Source organism: Prosopis cineraria, unplaced genomic scaffold (assembly GCF_029017545.1).
Source record: "Prosopis cineraria cultivar Desert tree isolate PC_DT_omini unplaced genomic scaffold, ASM2901754v1 PC13, whole genome shotgun sequence".
In the NCBI taxonomy this organism is placed as follows: domain Eukaryota; kingdom Viridiplantae; phylum Streptophyta; class Magnoliopsida; order Fabales; family Fabaceae; genus Prosopis; species Prosopis cineraria.
The window spans coordinates 33,933,015-33,955,574 of record NW_026555344.1 but is presented as its reverse complement, the minus strand read 5'-3'; the positions used below and the strand labels follow the sequence as shown (position 1 = coordinate 33,955,574).

The following is a 22,560-nucleotide window of genomic DNA, read 5'->3' as shown; positions in this document are numbered from 1 at the left end:
GATGTTACATGTAAGGTATTCCTTCAGGATAAAAAAATTTTATCACATAAATGGCATATAATCTCATCTATATAACAAGCTCCCTAATACAGTAGCAAAGCTTGTCCAAGATTTAGGTCCAAAAGTGGATTACATCCTGAAAGAGCATAATTAAAATTAAGAGATGCTTGGTTCAACTGATTGACATAGTTAAATTAACTTATTCTGAAATCTTGAACTTGAATCTCAATATATTCTTTCATATTAAATAAATATATCAAAAATATCATTAAAGTACTCATGGATTGAGGGTACTGAGTGGAATGAAAAACATGCAAAGCCAATTGGTAGCTTGAGATCATATGCAAATCACACTTAAGACCTCTTTATAAAGAATAATGCCAAATTATTTGAACCAGCTGGTCAAATGGTATAAATTAGCTTTTTTAAAAAAAAAATTCATGCACATTCTTATTTCTTAAAGTGGTAGTAACCCCTTTGTAGCAGAAATTACGTTAGACTCGGAAAAAAAATATAGCTTTAACCAAAACCAGAAAAAAAAAAAACAAGAAATGTAAGCTTTAGTTTTTTTGTTTTTTAATCAAGATCACAGGGCAATAAATGATGACATAGTAAGAAATTTTGTGTGGACCGTCCAATGAATGATCTCATATTAAGTTGTAAATAAACATAAATATAGGATCTTCAATAAAATATTTGATTATAGACACTTAAAAATATAGCTTCATTTTCTACTTGATAAAAGTAAACCAAGCGCAAAGGTCTACAATTGTTTTTCCAATTTTAAACAATCACACTAATATCATTTGAAATGGATTATAACTTAGTTGATTTAGATGTGTTAGATTTATTAAAAAATAATAATTACTTACACTTGATTAAAAAGTTAAACCAACTAAATTAATCAAATGGTAAAAATTTAAAGTATGAAACAAAAGCCAGCCCCGTCTCAACTTGATTTTCTCCACTTTTTTAATTCTTCCATTCTCATTCAAACCACAAGACAAGTCTTATTTTACTAAACTTTAGATTTAATCACTTCTCATTTTTTTTTTAAACCATAATTTTAGGAAAAAACTTATATACCTAATATTGTATACTTAATATATTCATTTTCAATTAAATCGAGAGATATAAATCTTTTATAAATTATTTATTTTATAATAAATTTTTGTTATCAATTTTATTAATATAATAAAATTTAATTATTATAATTTAATTGAATAAAAGTATATTAAATATATAAAAGTAAGTACATAAATCTTACACTTAACTTTAAACAATTAATGTTTAACATATGATCTAGGACATTAGGCTTGAACATAGCCATATGCAAAAGCAAACTCTTTCTCCTTTTTCATTCACATAAGGATCAAGTTCCTCAAGAATTGAAGGAACAGAGGCTTTAAATTGAAAATGAAGAACGTGCTGCGCAGCGCAGCATGCTTTGCAATATGTGAGCTTTTAGGGAAAAAAAAAAAAATATTGACCTCCTTCGTTTTTTGGGGGTACAACAGAGGATGTAGACCGATAGAAAATAATTCCCCATAGGACAAGATTTCATACTATCAAGGGTAAGAAAAAAGGAAGACTACACTCAAAATATCCATGGGAGTGACAAAGCCAAGTCATCTGGAACAAAACTCATGAAGAACAGCAAGAAAAATTCAGCCGGCCTTGCTTTGATCCTTCCCCATTAGCCAGGTTGACTCGATTCACGGACAGTTCGGCCTTGTAGGAATCAGAGTTCAACACTTTCCGGCTGATATTGCTATAGATTTCCTGGATAACGATCTCGAAAGCCGTTTGAACATTGGTAGAATCAAGTGCAGATGTCTCCATGAAGAATAAGCCTTCTTCTTCTGCAAGGCTTTTGCCATCCTCTATGCTAACCTCTCTGATATTCTGCAGGTCACACTTGTTTCCCACCAACATTCTTGCCACAGTAGTATCACAATGAACTGTAGGATCATTCATCCCAGAGTTATACTCCATCCACTCCAAAATATAAACAGCCTTTAACAATAATCCGCATACTAATTAAAATCCTTAATCTCATAAAATATATATTATGTTCCCTTTTTAATTAGTTCCAATTTATGATGAGTGAAAAGAAGATCATAAATTCATCGAAATGAAAATTCGAGTTAATAAATACAAAGGATAAAATGAGAAAAAAAAATTACAAATATTAAATTGCTTATATTCTAGATCAAAATTAACTGAGAGAAAATGATTATATGTTGGAACGGAGGGAGTAATTTTTAACCCAATTAATTAACTATGTGAAATGTAAATGACTGCATAATATTTCAAGTCCCATCAAAGATGGCACATAGCAAGGCAAACCATGCAGGACTTGAAATGAAGTCTACATCATTCAATTGTACTCCATCCCTCTGGTCTCATATATAAGCAAAAAATAACTGACACTTGGTAAGAAAAGTAGTTGAAAGTGGTTATTTCTCATAATTGTTTTGCAAAATTGATCTTTTTCCCGCTGAAATACCTTCAGTACTATAATGTTTATTTATTTAATGATGCTCTACTTATTTACAGCAGACAAATCCATCTACTCCTATTGAAGGGAGGGTAAAATAGGAAGAATTCTTTGATGTACATGATAGAGGGACCTTTTCTTATATTTGAGACCAAGAAACACCCTTTGAAATATAATTTGCTTATATATGAGACCAGAGGGAGCAGAATACAATAAAGCAAGATCAAAAAAAAAAAAAAAAAATTTAACAATGTTCTAACAGATGTGTCATCATCATGAGCATAGTAAATAATGATTCTGCAAATCAAAGGTTAATCCTCAGAAGAAGAAAAAATTCCTGGGTATACTTGCTCTCTACTTAGATAGGAAGACAAAGCAGAAATGATTCAGTTCTGAGTTTTCCCCCCCCCCCCTTTTTTTTAATAAGTCCCTTGGTCTCTGAAAGCCATGTTACCCTATGACGAATTTGAGTCAAGTCAAATGGACCCCCTAAAGGGGACAAAGCTCTCCAAGAGTTCCTGAATTTTTTTAATTGAATTACAACATGTGAAAGTGCTTCTATGAAAGGGTAAATAATGTGCAGCGAAGTTGGAAAAAATATTCACATGTTCCTATTTTTAGGATTAAAACGTTGCAGCAAGTGAGCAAACACTTTGGGGTAATTTGGTATATAGAATAATATATATAGTGAGGGAATGGAAAAAAAAGTGACACTCATTTCCATGGGTAAAAAAAAAAAAAAAGTCAGTGTTGAATAATGATCAGAATGACATATTAAACATTGCATATTTCATTTTCTTTGCATTAGAAACAGAATCTATTTGTTCATTTTACACCAGAGAAGATGGCTCTCAATTAATTGCATTGCAAACGCTATACATAGGCAAAATCCAATTCACATCCAATAAAAAAAAAAAAAAAAAAAAACCTTCCAATTTCAAAAAAAATCCATTCTTCGCCAAACTCTAATCATCTATAACATTAATAAACCTTACAAATGCCACCAAACAATTCATATTCCATAATGTATATAGATGGTCCATCAATGCTAGCATCTATGGCACTTCATTTATCCATTCGGAGTCCTACCACCAACCAGTTTGAATACGTTTCCTAATAATAATTTTCTGATATTTTTTAATCATCAGTTGACATGCACACATGATTCCTATTATAAGATTTCTCTTCGGATCATAAATAGTTATTTGCGTGCAATATCCTTATGAAAAAACACCCCAATTTATCATTGACAAAACCTTCATATATATTCTGTGCCAATAAAGAAAGAAAAAACAAACAGCTATGCAAGTGCCAACAACTAATTTATGTTACAAAAAAGAAACCCAGCTCTGATTTAACTTCACTCACAATTCAATTGATCATAGTGAAACAAAAGAGAGGAAAAGGGCAGGCCAACTTTCCTTTCAAATACGATCCAAAGCAAGAAAGCTATAAAAGCAAGTTGAAATTAAGAGCTGACAGTAACAACAACATAATGAAACAATTCAATTGATCATAATGAAACAAAAGAGAGGAAAAGGGCAGGCCAACTTTCCTTTCAAACACGATCCAAAGCAAGAAAGCTATAAAAGCAAGTTGAAATTAAGAGCTGAGAGTAACAACAACCTGATAGCAAATTGAAGCAACATTTAGCAAAATGTCAAATGCAAGATGACGAGAGATGCTACTTTATGTACACAACAGTTCTCGACAGTCCTAATTAATTCGGATTAGGATCTCTTTCCAGCTGTAAAGGTAGCTTTCGCCCATTTAGAATGACTTGCTTGATCATTTTAAATTCTTCAACCAAACAATGCAATGCAATACACACACACACACTCTTAAAGTTGATCAAAGCAGACCATAAAATTGTTTCACAACAAATGCATAAAGGATTAAGATTATTGATTTTCATTTTATAATTTTACTATACAAGTAAACCCCTCGAGCCATATTCACCAATAAAAGAAGTCATGAAAACAAAAGGAAGAGGAAAAACTGAACAATCCTAATTAATTCGGATTAGGAGCTCTTTTCAGTTTACAATATAGCTTTCGTCTATAGAAAATGACTTGCTCGATCATTTAAAATTCTTCAACCAAACAATGCAGCACACACAGTCTCTCTCTCTCAAAGTTGATCAACAGCAATAGACCTCAAAATGTTTCACAACAAATGTATAAAGGATTAAGAATTGATGTTCATTATATAATTTCACTCCTCGAGCCAGATTCACCAATAAAATAAGAAACAAAAGGAAGAGGAAAAAGGCATGCTTGTTTAACCTTTTAAAACCATCCAGAGCAAGGAAACACTGCACATTTCAAATTATCAGACCCTAAATGATACTTCAAATCACATTCAAACACTTCACATTCAATCTGATCATGTTGATATCAGGTAAAGATAAAAGCAAACAGAAATTAAGAGCAGAGGGCGAGCATAAACATACGAGAAAGCTCCTCGAGCCACCTTTTGATGCTGTCAAAAGTGGTTCTCCTACTGATATCGTAAACAATGAGAGCCCCAACGGCACCTCTGTAATAAGCAGAAGTGACAGCTCTGAATCGCTCTTGGCCAGCAGTGTCCCAGATCTGAGCCTTAATTTCTTTGCCATCAATTTCCACGACCTGGGTCTGAAACTCAACCCCAATTGTAGCCTTAGAATTGTTATCGAACTCGTTGCGAGCAAAGCGAGAGAGCAAATTGGACTTGCCAACAGCAGAATCACCAATCAGGACAATCTTGAAGAGGTACTCCTCACCCACTTCCTCGTTGTCCTCCATTGCTGCAAAATTTTCGAGCTTTGTGAACTTCCGAGTGTGGGATTCTGCAAAATGTATAAATGGGAGAATGGTATTGGGGGGGCGAAGTGTGAACTGAGTGAAAGAGCGGTGGGGTTTAGCTTCAGGCACGTCGCGTGATTGGCGGGGTTTATCGCTTCTTTTTTGATCGAACCGATCTTTTTAGTATGATAATAATCGGTGTCTATTTGACCGACCTTTCGGTCCAGCGCATTGACTTCTTTTCATCAAGTTTTAGAAGAGGGAAAGCAAAAAAGAATTTATATATATGACTCGTTGCTAATGTTATAAATAATCTTCCTACATTTTTTTCGTATTATTTTATTACAAATTACCCTATTTGTACAATTATTTATAGGGAAAACATGACATAAAAATGATATGATATTTAACAAAATTTAAATAAGTTAGATTTCAGAAGAAGCTTATCGAAGCCAAAGTGTGTTTTCATGTTTAGAAATTTCCACAACAACCTTGTAATTTAGTGGTATATAAACTTCTGTAAATGAGAGGCATTGAATTCAATTTCTTGTTAGTGCTTGCCCTTCTAATTTAAAAAAAAAATTATGATTTTGTTTTTATTAGCTTCTAACATTGTTTCAAAATTTATTAAAAAAAAAAAAAAACTACAAAGATGCTTACATTGTCCATTAATAAATTTTTCACATCCACAATAAAATTTAAACTCACGAATTTATAGGTTATAAGTAAAATCCTGATCAACTTGTTAACAAAATATTATATTCTTATATTATACTTTGTGTTCTTTTAAATAATACTTCTTATCGATATTTAATGTTTAATATGGATTTTAAAATTTATATGATTTTATATAGCTTCCCTCCACCACCATTTCTCTTCATTGTGCCTACAAATTTTTATTAGGTTTTGTGCGATTTTTTTTGTCCTTCAACTTCTTTTACTCATGTCAATAGGACTTTTACGGATTTTTTTAATAAGATTTAAATGCAATGAGAATAATATAATCTTTCAAATTATTTTAAGTATTATTTACTAACGCATTACTCCCATGAAATGTGTCGTTGGCTAGTTGCAGAGTATTATAGTTCAAAAATTAACGGACCGCGTGTGACACTTACAAATTCAAAGTTTATTTTTCCCATGAAAAAAAAAAATATTAAAAGATCTAAACCCTAAAAATATTGGCATGAATAATTGTTTTTTCTTGCTTTGGGAAAGACAACAAAGCAGGTGGGCCCATGCATTAGAAATTAAAAGAGCAATATTCAAATTTTGTAAGTAGGGCGACATTCCACATGCTATAAATTTTATATTATTCATGACGTGCTACAAACAATGTTTTAAGACCCGAACCAATCCGGACGATCGAATTGGTCGAACCGTTACCTGCTGAAAAAAACGGGCTGGTTCAACCAATTAACCCAGATTAGCAGTTGGCCCGCCTAGAACCGAACGGTTTTTAAAGACCCGGAAAAAACCTGGAACCCGGAGCAGATTTTACGGGTCAATAGCGGGTCGCAAAAAAAAGATAAAATTGGTATTTTAAAAATGAAAAACCCTTCTCCTCACTCTGTCTAGCAGACCAACACTTATAAGGACCCATTCTTCTTCTTTTCAGTCTCACTTCTCTCTGTCTCGCACGATACACACACTCATTCTCGCCACCTTCTCAAATCTCAGCCATCTGGGCTTTATTCTATTTGTCATCTCCCTCAAGCCACTCAGCCATCTGGGCCCTGTCTTCACCGTTCAACCATCTTGGACTCGCCTTCTCAACTATTTGGGTTCTATGTTCATCCTTCGTTGTCTTCACCATTCAGCTTTAGCCATCTCAAACTTCATATGCTTCTTTATTCTTCATCTTCACTTCACTTTCTTCATTTTGGTTTGTGACTTCGTGTTCTTGATTAACTCTAGTATAGGCATCCAGTTGTTGAAGACAGTCAGATGGCGTCGAGCTCGAACCCTTTCTTGATTCTTCATCTTCTTCATCGATTGTTCTCTCTCTCTCTCTCTCTCTCTCTCTCTTAGTCCCGGTGAGATTTTCTTTCTCCCTCATTTATATCTCTACCCAATTTAATGTAATCTCCATGGTTCTAAATGGAGTAAAATGAATGCTAATGGATGAGCTTGCTTTTTATTATCTGAGCTGTTTATTGCAAAATGAAGGATTGCTGAATGGATGAAGATAAATCTATTTTTTATTGTCCAAGAGTTGTTTATTGCAAATAGAAGTTTTATTTTTTTTCAAGTGATTATGCCTAAATCCTGATGCATTTAAGAATCTAGTGTTGTATTTTTGTTAGCTTGTTTTATATATATATATATATATATATAATTTTTTATTTAATTATTTGGTCACCGGTCTGACCGGTTGAACCATAAGACCCGTGACTCATTGATATTTCCGATTCACTATCCGATCCGGGTTTTAAAACATTGGCTACAAAGTTTGTCACAAAAAAAAAAAAGTTAATAGTTAACTAATACACTAGTTAATAAGAAAATGAGACACCCCAATCTTGCTAAGCAATGTTCCAATAACTAGGGTTAAAATACTGACTAAAAAATATACTAATATTTATTACCTCATCATGTTTGAAATATAATTTATTTATAATAGAAGAATGACTGCGTGCAAAATCGATATTAAAAAAAATAACATGTGGAGGATATTATCAAAAGTTTTTTTTTTTTTTTGGGTCAAAAGGATATTAAGTATCAGGAAGGATGCCTAATGCCTATCAAGTAGAACTGTGAATTGTTTTTATTATTAATTAGTAATTAATTAATTAATAATTAATACATGGATGGTTTGTTAATTTATAATATTGATGAAAATGAATAGTCAACAGTGAAGAAATGGATAATTATTTTCTGCTATGACGGTGGTGGAAGGATTACAAATTTAAAAGACAAAAAACAAAAAGGTTTATGGATTAGGTAGTTGAAGATTATGCTCTTTGAGTGATTATTAATTCCGTAGGGTAAGCGGACAACATGCGAAAGTGTGGCAACGTGCTGCCACGCCCTAAATATATGGGAACTTAATTATTATTCCTGATAATATGGTTGGTGAAGCACTTAAATATACATAAGGGGTAATTAGTTGATGGCCTAATAGTTAAATGAATTTATATTATGTTTGAATGCATATGAATTTAAATTTAAATTTAAACTAAAACCAAATTCTTTATCTGAGCACTTAAAAATTTATAGCTTTGGATTTACCTATATATGCATGAATTTAAAATACAATGATTTCAAGTTTAAATAAAAAAAAAAATTGATAAAGGTCGGTAGACAAAGCCCCCTATATAGTACCCCAACTAACCATATACGGCCAATCCTTTGTCTAAGACACTAAGAAGTGCAGCTGAAGGTTAAGAGATTGCATAAATCCTAGGTGTTGCAGCGAGCCTAAACTTGGCAAGAAGATATGCAGTCATATTACACTCAAGACATGCACGTTGAAGCTGGATATCTCAATTCCGCTACAAGAGATTATTTTGGATTTCTAAAATCAAATCCTGATCAAAATGTTCTTGGTTCAGTGTCGCCAATAAGGTTTCCAAACCCTCCAAAGAGTCCATTTCCAGAACAACATGTCTCGAGCTTGCATCCCACGCCATTTTCAAACCGAGGAGCAATGCCCAAAGTTTGGTTGAAAAGCTATCAGTGCAGTCCAATCTGCAGGTGAATCCCTATAAGAAATCTGCCTTGAGAATCCCATAGCAAACCACCATATACAGCAACATTGCCAACAATTGAGAAGGCGCCATCAACATTAAGCTTCATCCATCCACCATCCAAGGGAACCCACTTGTCCGAGCACTACCTTACAGTAATAGTGTTAACTATAGTCAGCCCAAGTTTCCAGTGAGCTTCACAAGAGGTCTCAACTATAGCCCTCACACGCAACAAAACTTCCTCGAGTCTAGTAGATTTTCATTCAAACCAAAACACATTTCCCTGTTGCCATAACCCCCAGCAAATTACTATAAACAGAGCCCCCCAGTTCTTCCCCACAAAGAGCGCATTTTTGGACAGGTTTAATGAAATCCACTCCTTTAAAGCAGGTCTTTCAAACCGTGCTGACGAGGGGAGTAAGCTCTGCCAGATTGCTTTTGTCTGCATACAGCCATGTAATAAGTGAATCCCATCTTTGTAAGCATCGTTACATAAAGGACTCATGTCCTCCAAGCTCAAACCACCTCGTTTCCATTTAGAGATACTAAGAAGTCCATTTCAATAGCATACCAGAGGAATGATCAACATCTTTGAGGAGCTTTAATTTTGCTAATTTTATCCTAGCAAGAGCCAGAATGAGACTCAATTGTTGAAAGCAAGCTATAAGCCGATTTGACCGAAAATAAATTGTACTTTTTACCACACCATCTAATATCAACCTTGTTATTAAAAAGCCCAAATCCATACTATAACATCCTCAATTACAAACTTTGAATTTTTAATGTTCTAAAAGGGATAAATTGATAAAATTGAATGATTAATGAATTCATAATGTTTTTGGACCACTAATAAAGTTATTGAATCATTGAGCAGTCTTAGAAGAGGATTTTGGAGTTTGTGCAAAACAAGCATTAAGTGAGGCTCAAAATTCAGTTTGAGCTCATTGTGCTATCCACCGTAGCGGACGCACCATGCACCATGATGAATGTGCAAAAATCTACATAAATCAATTATGTACACAAATCAAAACAAGAGGAGAAAGAGGAACACGTGAAGGATAACGGAGGTAGAGCTTGAAGATGCTAGGGCTTCACTTTTAGAGTTTTTTGTAAGCATTTTAAGCTACCTCTTAGCTACTCTCCTCCTTCCCTGAATGAAATTTCTATTAGTTTAGGAAGTATTGGGTGTTATTTTTGTCTCTCGTTGGGTTTTGATCGAACACATTGGATTAGTTAAACCTTGGGAAGTTAAATCAAGCTTTTAAACTTAGATTTATGGATCTTATAGTGATTTGGGATTTTTTATCAAGTTTAGATGAACCCTAGGTGAATTTGGAAGATTAGGAGTAATATGGGTGAAGAATTGATATAATTTAACTATTTGGGTGTTAAATAGAATTATTGGAGTGGGTTGGAAGTGTTAATTTTGGTAAAGAGGAAATTTGGGTATAGTAGCTATCCAAAATTAGGCTAAAAGGAGTTGAATTAGAGTTAAAATTAATGATTGATATTTAATCTTGTAGATTAAATGTTGATCGAGCCCTGTTAAGCTTGTGGACCCTTGTAGGGTAACCAAATTGCCACAATAACCTTTTTGTAATAAAAGAATTAAGGTAACCGAATAATGTAGTCCTTCTATTTAAGTGGTTATGGGTTTGCAAAAACAAATATATATTCTATTATGAAAACTTTGATTTATGCATGACTTGTTGATGTTTTGAAAAACTTGTATGAAATGGTATTGATCTAATGTATTATTCTATCCTTAAAGCCCTTTTTACGTGTATTTGTAAGATTGGATGCAAATTGAAATGTTACTAAATGTCATATTATTATCTATAATGAGAAATATGTCTATGATTGAAATGGAATGAGCATGATAATTGTAAAAGGGTAAGAGTTTATCCTAGAGTTGTCAAGGGATATTGTATGAAATTCATATGGTACATCGGCACTATGGAGGCTCAAGTGCACAGTCTCTCTTGTTTAGAAGTTCCAATACTATCTTAGAGGAAGATTGGGCATATGACACCTCGAATATTTGAGAAAGGGGGAATATGTGGTCCAAAATAGGTGAAGGCACTTTTGGCCGAAGTAGCCTCCCATAATTGGTGATAGTCTAGTCACATAAACTTGGTCTTATCATATTTTTAGCCCACATATTTGATCGAAGGAAATAAGGAGGATATAAAATACAAAATGTTGATCAGGCATTATATGGATTAGTAAATGATAAGCATGTGTTTGATATATATTCGATAACTTATTTTACTTCATACACTTATATGCTATTATTGTATGCTTATGAATAGATAAGATTATTTAGTTACCAAGTATTTAACTCAACCCTATGATTATATTTTGCAAATGAAAGATCCAATAGGAGTAAAGGAAAGGAGGACTCTACTAGGGTTTGAGGAGCTTGAGTTTATATAGCTCTTCCTCTCTTTATTAATAGTGTAATGAATCATTTGTATAAATTTATGCTAACTTAGGATCATATATTGTTTTGGGGTCATTTGTACGAGAATATGTTATTTATGGGTATCTCGACCTAGGATAATGTAATTATAATGAAATTATTGTAAGAGGTTGAGATACTAGTACAAATGACATTATGGTGGTATTAATATATGCATGGATAAATATGGTTTGGTTGGTTGTGTTAATGCCTGTGCCCCTTAGTTATTTTGAAATCATAGTTTTAATGGCCAAATCATGTCTGGAATGAAATTGTTGATATACAAATATTCAATTAGATGTGTTGTGGTCCAATTGAGTTAGTTTAAGTAGTCCTAGAGTTATTAGCACTTAGATAGTGGTACTGGACACCTTGGGGATGAGTTATGAAAGGAAAAAAGATTAACTTTTTGTCTTGGTGTCTAACTTCTAAATGGTGAAAGGCTTAGTTGTAAAAATGGTACCAATAGCTATGTAGTTAAAAAGTCACGTATAGACACTTGAATCACTCAAAACGGACGTTGGATGGTGAAAAGATGCATTCTAAAGTTAGCTAGAGGTGCTATCATGATAGCAACAAGCACACTGTACAGCCAAAAGACTTTCCTCTCTGTGCCATTCGCTATGGCAAATGACATATGACCTGCAACGGACAGTGCAATTTAGAAAGTGTCCAAATTGCCCTCTTTTGATCATTGTATGAATTAATTTTTGTTCCTACGCTTCTATTGTTCCTTTTTATATGTTTTAAATCATCATTTGAGCTCAAACATCTTTTCAAAAAGGGTTTATTGAGATCCCAACTTTTGAACTTGATTTTTAAACTATTGTGTTATAATAACCTAATATAAGGAATTAGTTAATCCTAGTTATCATAACAGCATTGTGTGCTATTGTTGCTCAATGCAAGTGTACAGGTCATAGCAAATAATATAAAATGAGTAAAGTATCATTCCCTCGAGGATTTGTTTAAAAACAATGGTCAACCAAAAGACTAAGCAAATTCAATCAAGTTAAGCTACACATAGTTAGGTGAAAATGATTTTTCGAATGAAATTAACACTAAAAAATAAAGAAAATCGATTGATTCACAAACTTCAAACAGAAATTAAGACCTAGGATTATTTATCCCCCGTGCATTTCATAACACCAAAATTACCTCCTCTCATAAATGCTTTTAATCAAAATAAGTGATAATCTAAGGTTCTAAAAATACTTGGACAAGCTCTTTCAAGTCATGAACAAGTGTTTAGTTAAATTAATTACTCAATCTCTTGTTACAATTAATAAAACTCAATTTTAAACACCAACCCTAATGTGGCTATGCAAGGCTAGCAAGTATATCTCTATCTTACTAGTAAAACCATCCATTCAACATGCAAATATTAAGTTTTTAAACAATTTTATCTAAGTTCTATACTTAACCTAGCCCTTTCAAGCATTAATTAAGTGAACCCAACATCTAAATAGTGGCTAATCACTTAGAAGCATTAAGGAAAGAGTAAAATAAACACACACACACACACACATATATATATATCATTAATCACAAAAAGAGAGGAGAAATATAGTGTTAATCTATGCAAGGGTTTCAAATAATTCTAAAATAAAGGGTTTAGCCACTCATAATTATCCACAAGCTACAAATATGCAAAATAAGTAGACCCATTTTAGATTATAAGATAGGAAAGGGAAGAAGAATAGCAAAACCAAAGAAGAAGAACTCTAAATGTCTTTAAAGCTTCAATCTCTTGATCCCAACTCTTTTAATGCCCAAACCCTAGCACAACTAAGCTCAAAGTGTGTCTAAAAATTTGAAGAATGCGTTCTGGGTTGAGCTTTCAACTTATATGTGTCCTAGCCAACCAATTTCTGATAAATGAAATGCAGCGTTTTTTTGACAGCGGTGAAAGTCGCAAACGAAAGCCACAACTTTGGGACAACTTTGGTAGTTTTGCACTGTTTTTGCAACTAACGAAATTTTGTGCTTGATTTCTTCATCCAATCCCAAAAACATTCACAAAGCTCCAGAAATGCTTCTAATCGAAATTTCAACCAAAATAATATGAAATTAGGCTAAAAATATCAAATCAAAGCTAAGAATACAAACCCAAAACAAAATGCACATTTTCCTAATTTGGGCAATAAAAATATACACAATTGAGCCAAAAAGGATTAGAATTTAAGAAAAATGTGATGAAATGATATAAACTTCTAGAGGTTAACAGTTATGTTCTGGTAATGTTAAGGTGAATATCACACATATTATACTACACCTTATCCTAAATAGATTTAATACTTGACCAAATATTAGAACTAGGTTGTTTTGAATCAATCCATAGAATCAAATCATCACCACAATGGTATTTACTCTGTATAACATTTACCCAAAAAATATTTCTCTTCTTATAAAGCCCCCAACCTAGCTTCATAAGATAGGCATAATTATGCTTCCTTGCATAATGAAGTATGAGGCCACCCTACTTCTTTAGCTTACAAACCTTATCTCAAGCCACTAAATGGATACAATGACGTTCCTTGTTACTGCCCTGTAGAAATTCAAACTTACACTAGTCTAGAACATCAAAAGTATTACTAGGAAAAGGCACGTCTACATAACATGTCTAGGAATAGCTGAAGTAACTAAAGACACCAGTATGGTCTTACCTGCTAGTGAGAGGGAGCTAGGTTGCCGTTTATCAAGTTTATTCTTCACTTTATCAACAATCTCTTGAAAAGAAGTCTTGTTAACTTTTTGATGTAATAAAGGCACCCTAAGATATTTACTTAAATCCATTGTTCAAGAAAACCCGAAGTGTAAGGTCACTTTAACTAATTCACCATTAACTCCAAAATCAAGACAATTATGGGATTAACTCGATTGAATTACCAAGTTTATAAAATTTACATGAATGAGATCCCAAGTTTTTAAAACCTAACATGCTAAAAAAATTATTTCATAAACAAAAATTAAAAGAAAACATTATACAAAGCATGGACATCATGCAAGATAAGATAATATTAAAATAGGGTCAAAAGAGCAAAAGTAATGATTCTAGCATAATACGCTATAGCATAAAATTTTATACTGCGCATAAATTGCAGAAACTTGTCATGGCAGATTTTTTGACCGAACTTCTGACGCACCCCAAATCTTCATCCAACATCCAATTGAGGTGATCTAGGTGTTTATAGAAAGCTTTCTCCAAACTCTAGCTAATAGCATTAATTTTATATTCAAATTAATTTTCAATCAAAATTTGGAAACTAAAATCTAAACTTACTTATTTATGCTTTTAAAATATAACTAGGGTGTTCAAAATTATAATCAAGCGCCATAAGCTCATAACTACCCTTAGACCACACTCAATAGACTTAACAATACATGTGCAATACATCACTACACTCTAATAACATGCACAACATATTTTCAACACGCAACCCCTTAATCTTAAAAATGACAGGGGGAGTCTCAATCATATAATCTCACATCTAAATCACCATCATTTACAAATATACTTACTCCTTACTTGCACAAATATTTTGGCCCTATTTAGATTTCACATTAATTCACATACCACCTAGGGCCCAAAATACACAACTTAAATCAGGAGTCAAATAATGCAAGTAAGCAAAAACATACAATCTCCTAGTTAGCATTACCAAGATAAATTATACACATAAACTTTTAAATAAATGAGGCCTACAAATCTAAAATAGAAATCCTAAGCCCCTGATTTTTTCCTCAGTCCTGTCCTAATAAGCTAGCTCTTGTAATATTGAAAAGAAAGTTGTGAGTACAACCACTCAATAACCAAAGTTAATCTAACCTATATAATTGCATATCAATTAATTATAGATACAAATGACAATTAATAACTTCATAAACATCATATGCATATATTTTAAATATAGCCCTAGCCACAAAACTAACAACTATGTAACCAGGCATAAACATATATCATTACATAATTTCAAAATGCACATCATATGGTCGCAATAATAACAACTATGCACCCTTAATAGAAAACACGCTAGATCATAATAATAACAACTATGTGGTTGAAAATAAAATGTATGATCAATGCCAACCTTATACCCTCTTGATACTTTGACATGAAACTAATGGATATTTAATGGTTATGCCCTAAACTCGCACTAACCTAGTCTTTTATTTGTGAGGAGCTGTTAGGCTAAGGTAAACCCACTCACTTGTGATCTGCAGTTTTCTTAATACTAACAATCATAAAATGTCGTACCCCTAATTTAGCCTCCTCATGAATTAATGAAGACTAATTAGGTTTGAGTCCCTTGAAGAATAATAGAACAGTCCCTAATCAATCATTAAACAATGGCTACCTCTCAATTCTAACTGTTAATACTAAGGCAAGTTTTCAATTTTAACAGTAAGCCGCCATTATCATGTAGGTTTAACATAACTACTCCTCTTCCTATAAGCAAACTCCCACCTAAATGATCATGCTATGCACAAATTGCTAATTTACATGCCATTCAACGACATTAATCACACCATATCACATCATATTCACATAATTTTCTTTCTCTATTATACTCCACATGCCAAAAAACCTATATTCATCATTTTCATAATGACATGCTACTCAATCATTATCATTAATCACATATGTATAAATATGCATATTATTCTCAATAATCTAACACAGTTTCACACACATAATCCATCACATTACCAAAATTTGCATCATTGAGTCTTTAATCACCCAACAAGTTCTAAACAATTTAACTCAACAAATAATTAATTAATAAATAACTATATAAACTATATTTTCCTCCAGTATTAAAAGATCAAAGGTTTACCCTTCAATAGAAGTTCTTCACAAGCCATACTAAAGCTTGAATGGTACACAAGATGATTAATATACAATTAATCATACCAATAATCATTAATATCATCATAAACACTCTTCCAACTTTCATAAACCAACACTTTAATTACATAAAATTCCAATATCTTGTACTTACGCATAACTATTAGGTTTATTAACTCCATTTAGCTTTCATTAACTTAAATAATTACCAATATAATACTCAACAATTTAAAATCACATCTAAAATGGATGATCCAAACTTACAACCTTGTAAAAACTTCTAAACTATGTGTAGAATACTTAAACAACTCTCGTTAGTCTCATTTAGACTAATAAGTTCAGACCCATAGCCTTAAATCTGAAAATCATCATCTCCCAACCTCAAATATTTCTTCCAAAATGTGTAGAGAGAAGAAGAGATAAAGAAGGCATACCTAAGTGAAACCTAACTTCAAATGCCTTCAAAATGCTCAAAAGTTAATGTCCTAACAGAGAAAATACTCTCTTGGTCGCACTCTCTATGTTTTATGGTCTAACTCTCTATTTTTAAATTGATTCACGTTTTTTAAAAAATGGTTCAGGAAATTTTGCTGCAGCATAATTTTATACTATAATATAATGCACTGTGGGCTAAAAATCTAATTTCTCTTTATAATTTGAGCTCGAGTAACCCAATTCGCTTCTGAACCCAATCTAAAGGCTAAAGCCAAAGCCAAATCCAATAACCATCTCTAACTATCCTCAAACTTAATTATACTTAAATTTACACAATTACCCTTCATTAAATTAATAAATTATGGGAAAAAATTTTGGGATGTTACACTAAGCAAGAGCCAATTTCTATGCAACTATTATGATTCACATTTTCATAAAAGAATATATGGGTTTTCAAAGAATTAACCTTAAGGCTCGAAGCCATACATAACTCTTCAAGGCAAGATCTGATAATCTTTTCCTATTGTAAATTTACCTCAGCAAAAAGAATAATATCATCTATAAAGAAAAGATGGAAAATTGAAGGCCCGTCTTGGCTTTAATTCACCCTCATTGATTCTATTCTATATTATATGAGCTAGTTTCTCTATACAAATCATAAATAAATAAATAAGGAGACATTAGATCCTCTTATCGAATTCCATGAGAAGGGGAAAAGGAATTTGATTTAATTCCATTCCACAATACTTGCATATTAAGAGTTAAAATAGTAAAGAGATAAGTTGAATCATATTTTGAAAGGAGCTTCAATTCATAAAGGCATAATTCCATAAAATTCCAATTTACCCTATCATAAGTCTTTTCTGGGCTAATTTTAATTGTCATAAACCCCTTTCTTCTTTTCATAGACCTCATTAAGTGAATAACTTCTTGGGCAACAATAAAATTATCCAAACTATGTCTCCTAAGAATAAAACTACATTGATTCAAGGATATAATCCAAGGCAAGAAGAAAGATCTAATTCTTTTTTTAAAGAAGTTTAGTTATAATCTTATATATCGCAATACACAGATTAATAGGGCATAAATCCCTAAGAGATTCAAGCAGGTTCTTCTTCGAAATTAGAACAATTAAAGTATTGTTAACACCTATAATCTCAGAAGGGTGCTAAAAAATGCACTACACGTTACATAATAGTTTTCCTAATTTTTTCCTATTAGTATTGAAAGAAGAGAGCATTAAACCTATCAGGTCCTAGAGATTTAAGAGGCCCCATGTCAAACACTATCTCTTTTATCTCCTTGTCCTACATATAATGAACACTAAGCCAAAGATGACTCATTTATATTAGTATAAGTAACATTACCCACAATAAGATCCCTTGTAATCTTTTCCTCTAAGAATAAAGAGGAGAAATACTCAGTCTCCATTTGCTTAATAGTGTCCAACTCATAGTACTATGTGCCATTGTCCATCCTTAAAGCCTTAATTTTATTTAGCTTGCATCTCTAGTTCACATAAGAGTGGAAGAAAAGATAATTTTAAACCTCAAAAACATGCCATTCTAGTATCGCTTTTTGTACCTATAGTAAAAAGTCTTGAATTATTACATCCTCCAGCTCTTTCCACAGCTAGAGTTGAAGATTCTTGAAAAACTCAACATCATACCCCCTAGATATAGCCCAAGCAACACCATCAAGTCATCTTGATAACTTCCTCTTACAAGCTTTAATATACAAAGCACTGATATGTTCTACTCCTTACAAGATTCAATACATTGAGATATATTCATAATTCATCCCGCTTGCTTATTTCACTTATCCTTCCCATGCACGTTCAGCCTCATTTCTCCTTTACTTTTATTACCCACCAAGACCTATGCTTTTAGATCCTTACCATCAATCTCTTTCCTAAACTATTATAGACCCATATCCTTCCTATTAAATTTTGAACTGTCATCATTACCCTTCCTTGAATTAGCTGCACGTGTAGTCAATTTTAAATCCTTGAAATTTCTTACTCCTTACAATCTCTTGGTTGCGTATTCTTCTCAAATCCTTTAATATCAGGTAATTTCAAATTCTTTTGAAATCATATTGCATCAAATTCTTTGACCCAAATTCCTTTACCTTCTTTAAACTAGCCATTATCTCTGCTATGTTCAAAGGTAGCACCATCGATAAAGAATCCTAGTTAACCCTTGTATCCCCACAAAAAATTTATTTCATGGAACATGCCCTGCTTCTTTCTCTCACTTGAGACATACAAAAGAATTATGAGCCCTCAATTAATAGAAGCTTCTTAACATAATCTATTACTAGAAAATATAAGGAAAGAGAGAAAATGATGTCAAAATATAGAAAAATATTTATTAGACCTATCCCCTTTCTTCCCTATCATATATACAAAGGGAATTTATTGTAATGACCTAGCACATCACATCATCCATATTTCATCCAATAAAATTACACCAATTCAATCAATGAAATCTTATATGTCAACTTTATTTTTATAAAAAAAATACCTATTTAATTTCTTACATTTTCTTTTTCTACTATCATTAATATCATAATTAATTTATATTTAATATTATCTAAATATCATATTTTTATTTAATAGACTATAGATGATGTGATACACCAAGTATATCCAAGAATTTCTCTATATACATATTCCACAAACTTAATCAATGTGGTGATTATTAAGAAATTATAGTTATATCTTTAACTTAATAAAAAAAAAACTTTTTACCAAAAAAATAAATAAAGAACTTTTTAATTTTAACCTTTTTTACAATTAATATCATAAGAAATTATTGTTTAAAATTAAAAATACTCTCAAGCAATCTGTTTCAATTATCGATAAAATACTACCAGGAAATTTTTTTTTAATCTTCTTGTCTTTTGTTGTTGTTAATATATTTGATCTTTTTATAAAAAAAAAATTAGATTCCCAGTAACATAATTAGACCCTCAATAAACAAGCAAGGGGTGAAATTGAAAAAAAAAAAAAACTACTCCAACCATCTTATACTAAGAAATAAAAAGAGTTTAGAAAGTTTGTCATATAATTAGAATTGGAAGGAATAAATCACTTCGCCAAACCTAATTGGATTAAGTTAGAGTTCGATTTCTCTTAACGTCAAACATTCAAATCTTATGAATGAAAAACCTATAATCAGAAGTTATGCTTAACCTGGTTTCATAATATTCAAACTTGACCATTGGATTGGGTTTAAGGATTAAGTTTTAACAATTGAAGATGGCTCATGCAAATGAAGACCTTGTTAAATGTTGACATGCTTCCCCTTGGGCCACTCGTGGTGATGGGCCTAATAAATATTGGGCTTGATTAGGATCAAATCCTCCTTTATTATTTCTATTCCATTGATCATCATCATGAAGTTTTAACCTGACTTAAGATCTTAATAATGGTATTTATGGATTAATGATCCTTTCCCTCTAATATGAGGTATTCTTGGTTGTGCAAAGAAAATAGAAAAATACAAAAATACAAAAATGAGATGCTTTTGTTATGATTGTATTATTATTCTAACCTTGTTATTATTACTACTTAATTAATCATATAGATATCTATTCATAAATATAGGGAAAATGATAGAAGAATCTTATGAAATATGCAAATGAAAATTAGATCCCGTTAAATGTCATAATTCTTCTCAAGTGCCTAAGGTCCTTTCTAATATTAATGATTTTTTTGTGAAATAACTAAAATACCTTCAGTTTAAACTAAAATATAATTGTTTGTTTTATTTTAGTCATTGTCAAAAAAAATTATTGTTTAAGCTAAATAAATCACAAATATTTACAATACTTAGATTTCAATAATAAAAAATTTGCACAAGAAAAGTTATAATTTTTTATTTTATTTTAGCCATTGTCAAAAGAAAAGTATTCATTGATTAAATTTTAAAATAGTTATAAATATTTACAACACTTGAATTTTGGTGAATAAAAAGTTGCACAAAGAAAGTTGCAATTACTTACTCCGTTTTAGTCATCACCAAGAGAAAAGTAATCACTATTTAAACTAAAATAATCACAGATATTTACAACACTTGAATTTTAAAGAATAAAAAATTTATACAAGAGAGAAGTTAAAATTGCTTGTTTTGTGCTAATCATTTCTTAAAGAAAAGTAATTATTATTTAAATTAAAGTGGTCGATGATATTTAATTACTTTTTTTTGGAGGGCCAAAGATGTAAATTATTTTTTTAAAACTGAAGATATTTTAATCATTTTAACAAAAATTATTAAATATTAAAAAAGTTCTTAGAAATTTGAAAAGAATTATAACATTTTACGAGACCTCATAATCATTTATATATTTTAAAAAAAAATTCTGTAATTATTTTCATGTGTGTATCATCTATTAATATTTGTATATGAGAACATGAGTAAAATTTTCACTTCCTTCAATTTTTTTTTTATAAAAATTTATGTGAGTTGGGTTTTAAAAAATAATCAGAATCAAAATATATTTCCACACTTAAAAACGTTCACACAAAGCTAATACACTAAATTGATATGGTCAAAACTAAAGTAAGCCTTTATGGAAGCAAAAAGGGTGAGCACCATTTCCGTCTCTAATAGATTCCTTGTATCTCTATGGAAGCATGCGCCATCTCCATACTAAGTAACAAAGACTTGATAGTTGATTCCACACGTTATTAGAATCTCTATGAGGCAAAAAGATGATATATAGTTCCCTTTTACTCTTGAAAATGACTAAGCTTGATCCTTTTTGTATGGGTATGACATCTACCCTATTAACTTTATCTATAACAATAATAAACAAGTTAAAGTAACGTGTTAATTATTTAACTAGATTATACCATGGAAAGGCATGATTTCTTTCAAAACATTTGATCATTGATTATCGTTTTATATGTTTTTAGATTTTAGATAGATTTCAGTTTAAGGTTCCAGCTAGAGAATTTTTTTGCAAGGATCCGATGCTCCGTTTTATTCATATTTCATCTAATAAAAGCATATATATCACTAATATTTCCTTGCATTTACAAACTTTAAATCAACCATGACTTTTATAATAAAGTGGTAGATAATGAGAGAAGTATAGCCAGTAGATAGAGCATGAAAAACAGGTTGAGCCCACGAGTTAACCCGTTTAACCTGCATAATTTGACAGGTTGGGTTGAAAAAATTAATCCATTTTAAAAAATGGGTTAGGTTAGCCCAACGCGCAAAAATAACGGGCTAAAACGGGTTGGCTCGCGGGCTAACATATTTAAAAAAATAATTTTTATTTTTTAATTATATTATATTTTTTAAATTTATAATAATGATAATATTTCTTAAATATATAATTTATGACTTTCAAATATGTTCTTTACATTTGAAATATAGTATAAATCCTTTTTACAATTTGCAAATAAAATTTTTGTTATAGTTTGTGAAGATGATTTATTAGTTTTTATAAAAATATTTTGAATATATATTATTTATTAATCTCATAAGATCAATTGATTGAAATTATAAATATGAATTCACTGAGAAAAATAATATGAGTTTATATTTAAATTTTCTTTCTCAGTGACAAAGATAGCACACCTAAACAAGAATATGATTAATAGTAAAAATCTAGCAAAATGAATTTGCTTGGTTGAATTCTATGTTTATTTTATTTATTTACAAGTTTTTTAATTGCTAGTTTTCTTTAAAATATGAAATAAATAAATATATTATATTATATAAATTTTAAATTATTAAAAAGAATTTGATAATTTTTTACAGGCCAGCTCGCGGGTTGGCTAGCCCGCTAGAAAATGGGTTGGGTTAGATTTTTTAGCCTATTTT

At 31.3% G+C, this 22,560-nt stretch overlaps 1 protein-coding gene across 1 annotated transcript; it reads right to left on the bottom strand.

The window, feature by feature from the left end:
- Positions 1-1,331: 1,331 nt before the first annotated feature.
- Positions 1,332-5,452, bottom strand: LOC129291599 (ras-related protein RABA5b-like). Its single transcript, XM_054929056.1, has 2 exons — positions 4,953-5,452; positions 1,332-1,961 (listed from the first exon to the last, which is right to left on the bottom strand). The coding sequence occupies exons 1-2, from the start codon at positions 5,284-5,286 to the stop codon at positions 1,645-1,647; spliced, it is 651 nt and encodes a 216-aa protein (XP_054785031.1). The 5' UTR covers positions 5,287-5,452; the 3' UTR covers positions 1,332-1,644.
- Between the last annotated feature and the right edge of the window lie 17,108 nt (positions 5,453-22,560).

Bases quoted from the DNA above. Each gene is read 5' to 3' on its own strand.
- LOC129291599 (XM_054929056.1), bottom strand. From the start codon at position 5,286: ATGGAGGACAACGAGGAAGTGGGTGAGGAGTACCTCTTCAAGATTGTC. The intron at 1,962-4,952 runs GTATGTTTATGC...ATGATCCTACAG, and splicing joins GTGGCTCGAGGAGCTTTCTC to TTCATTGTGATACTACTGTG.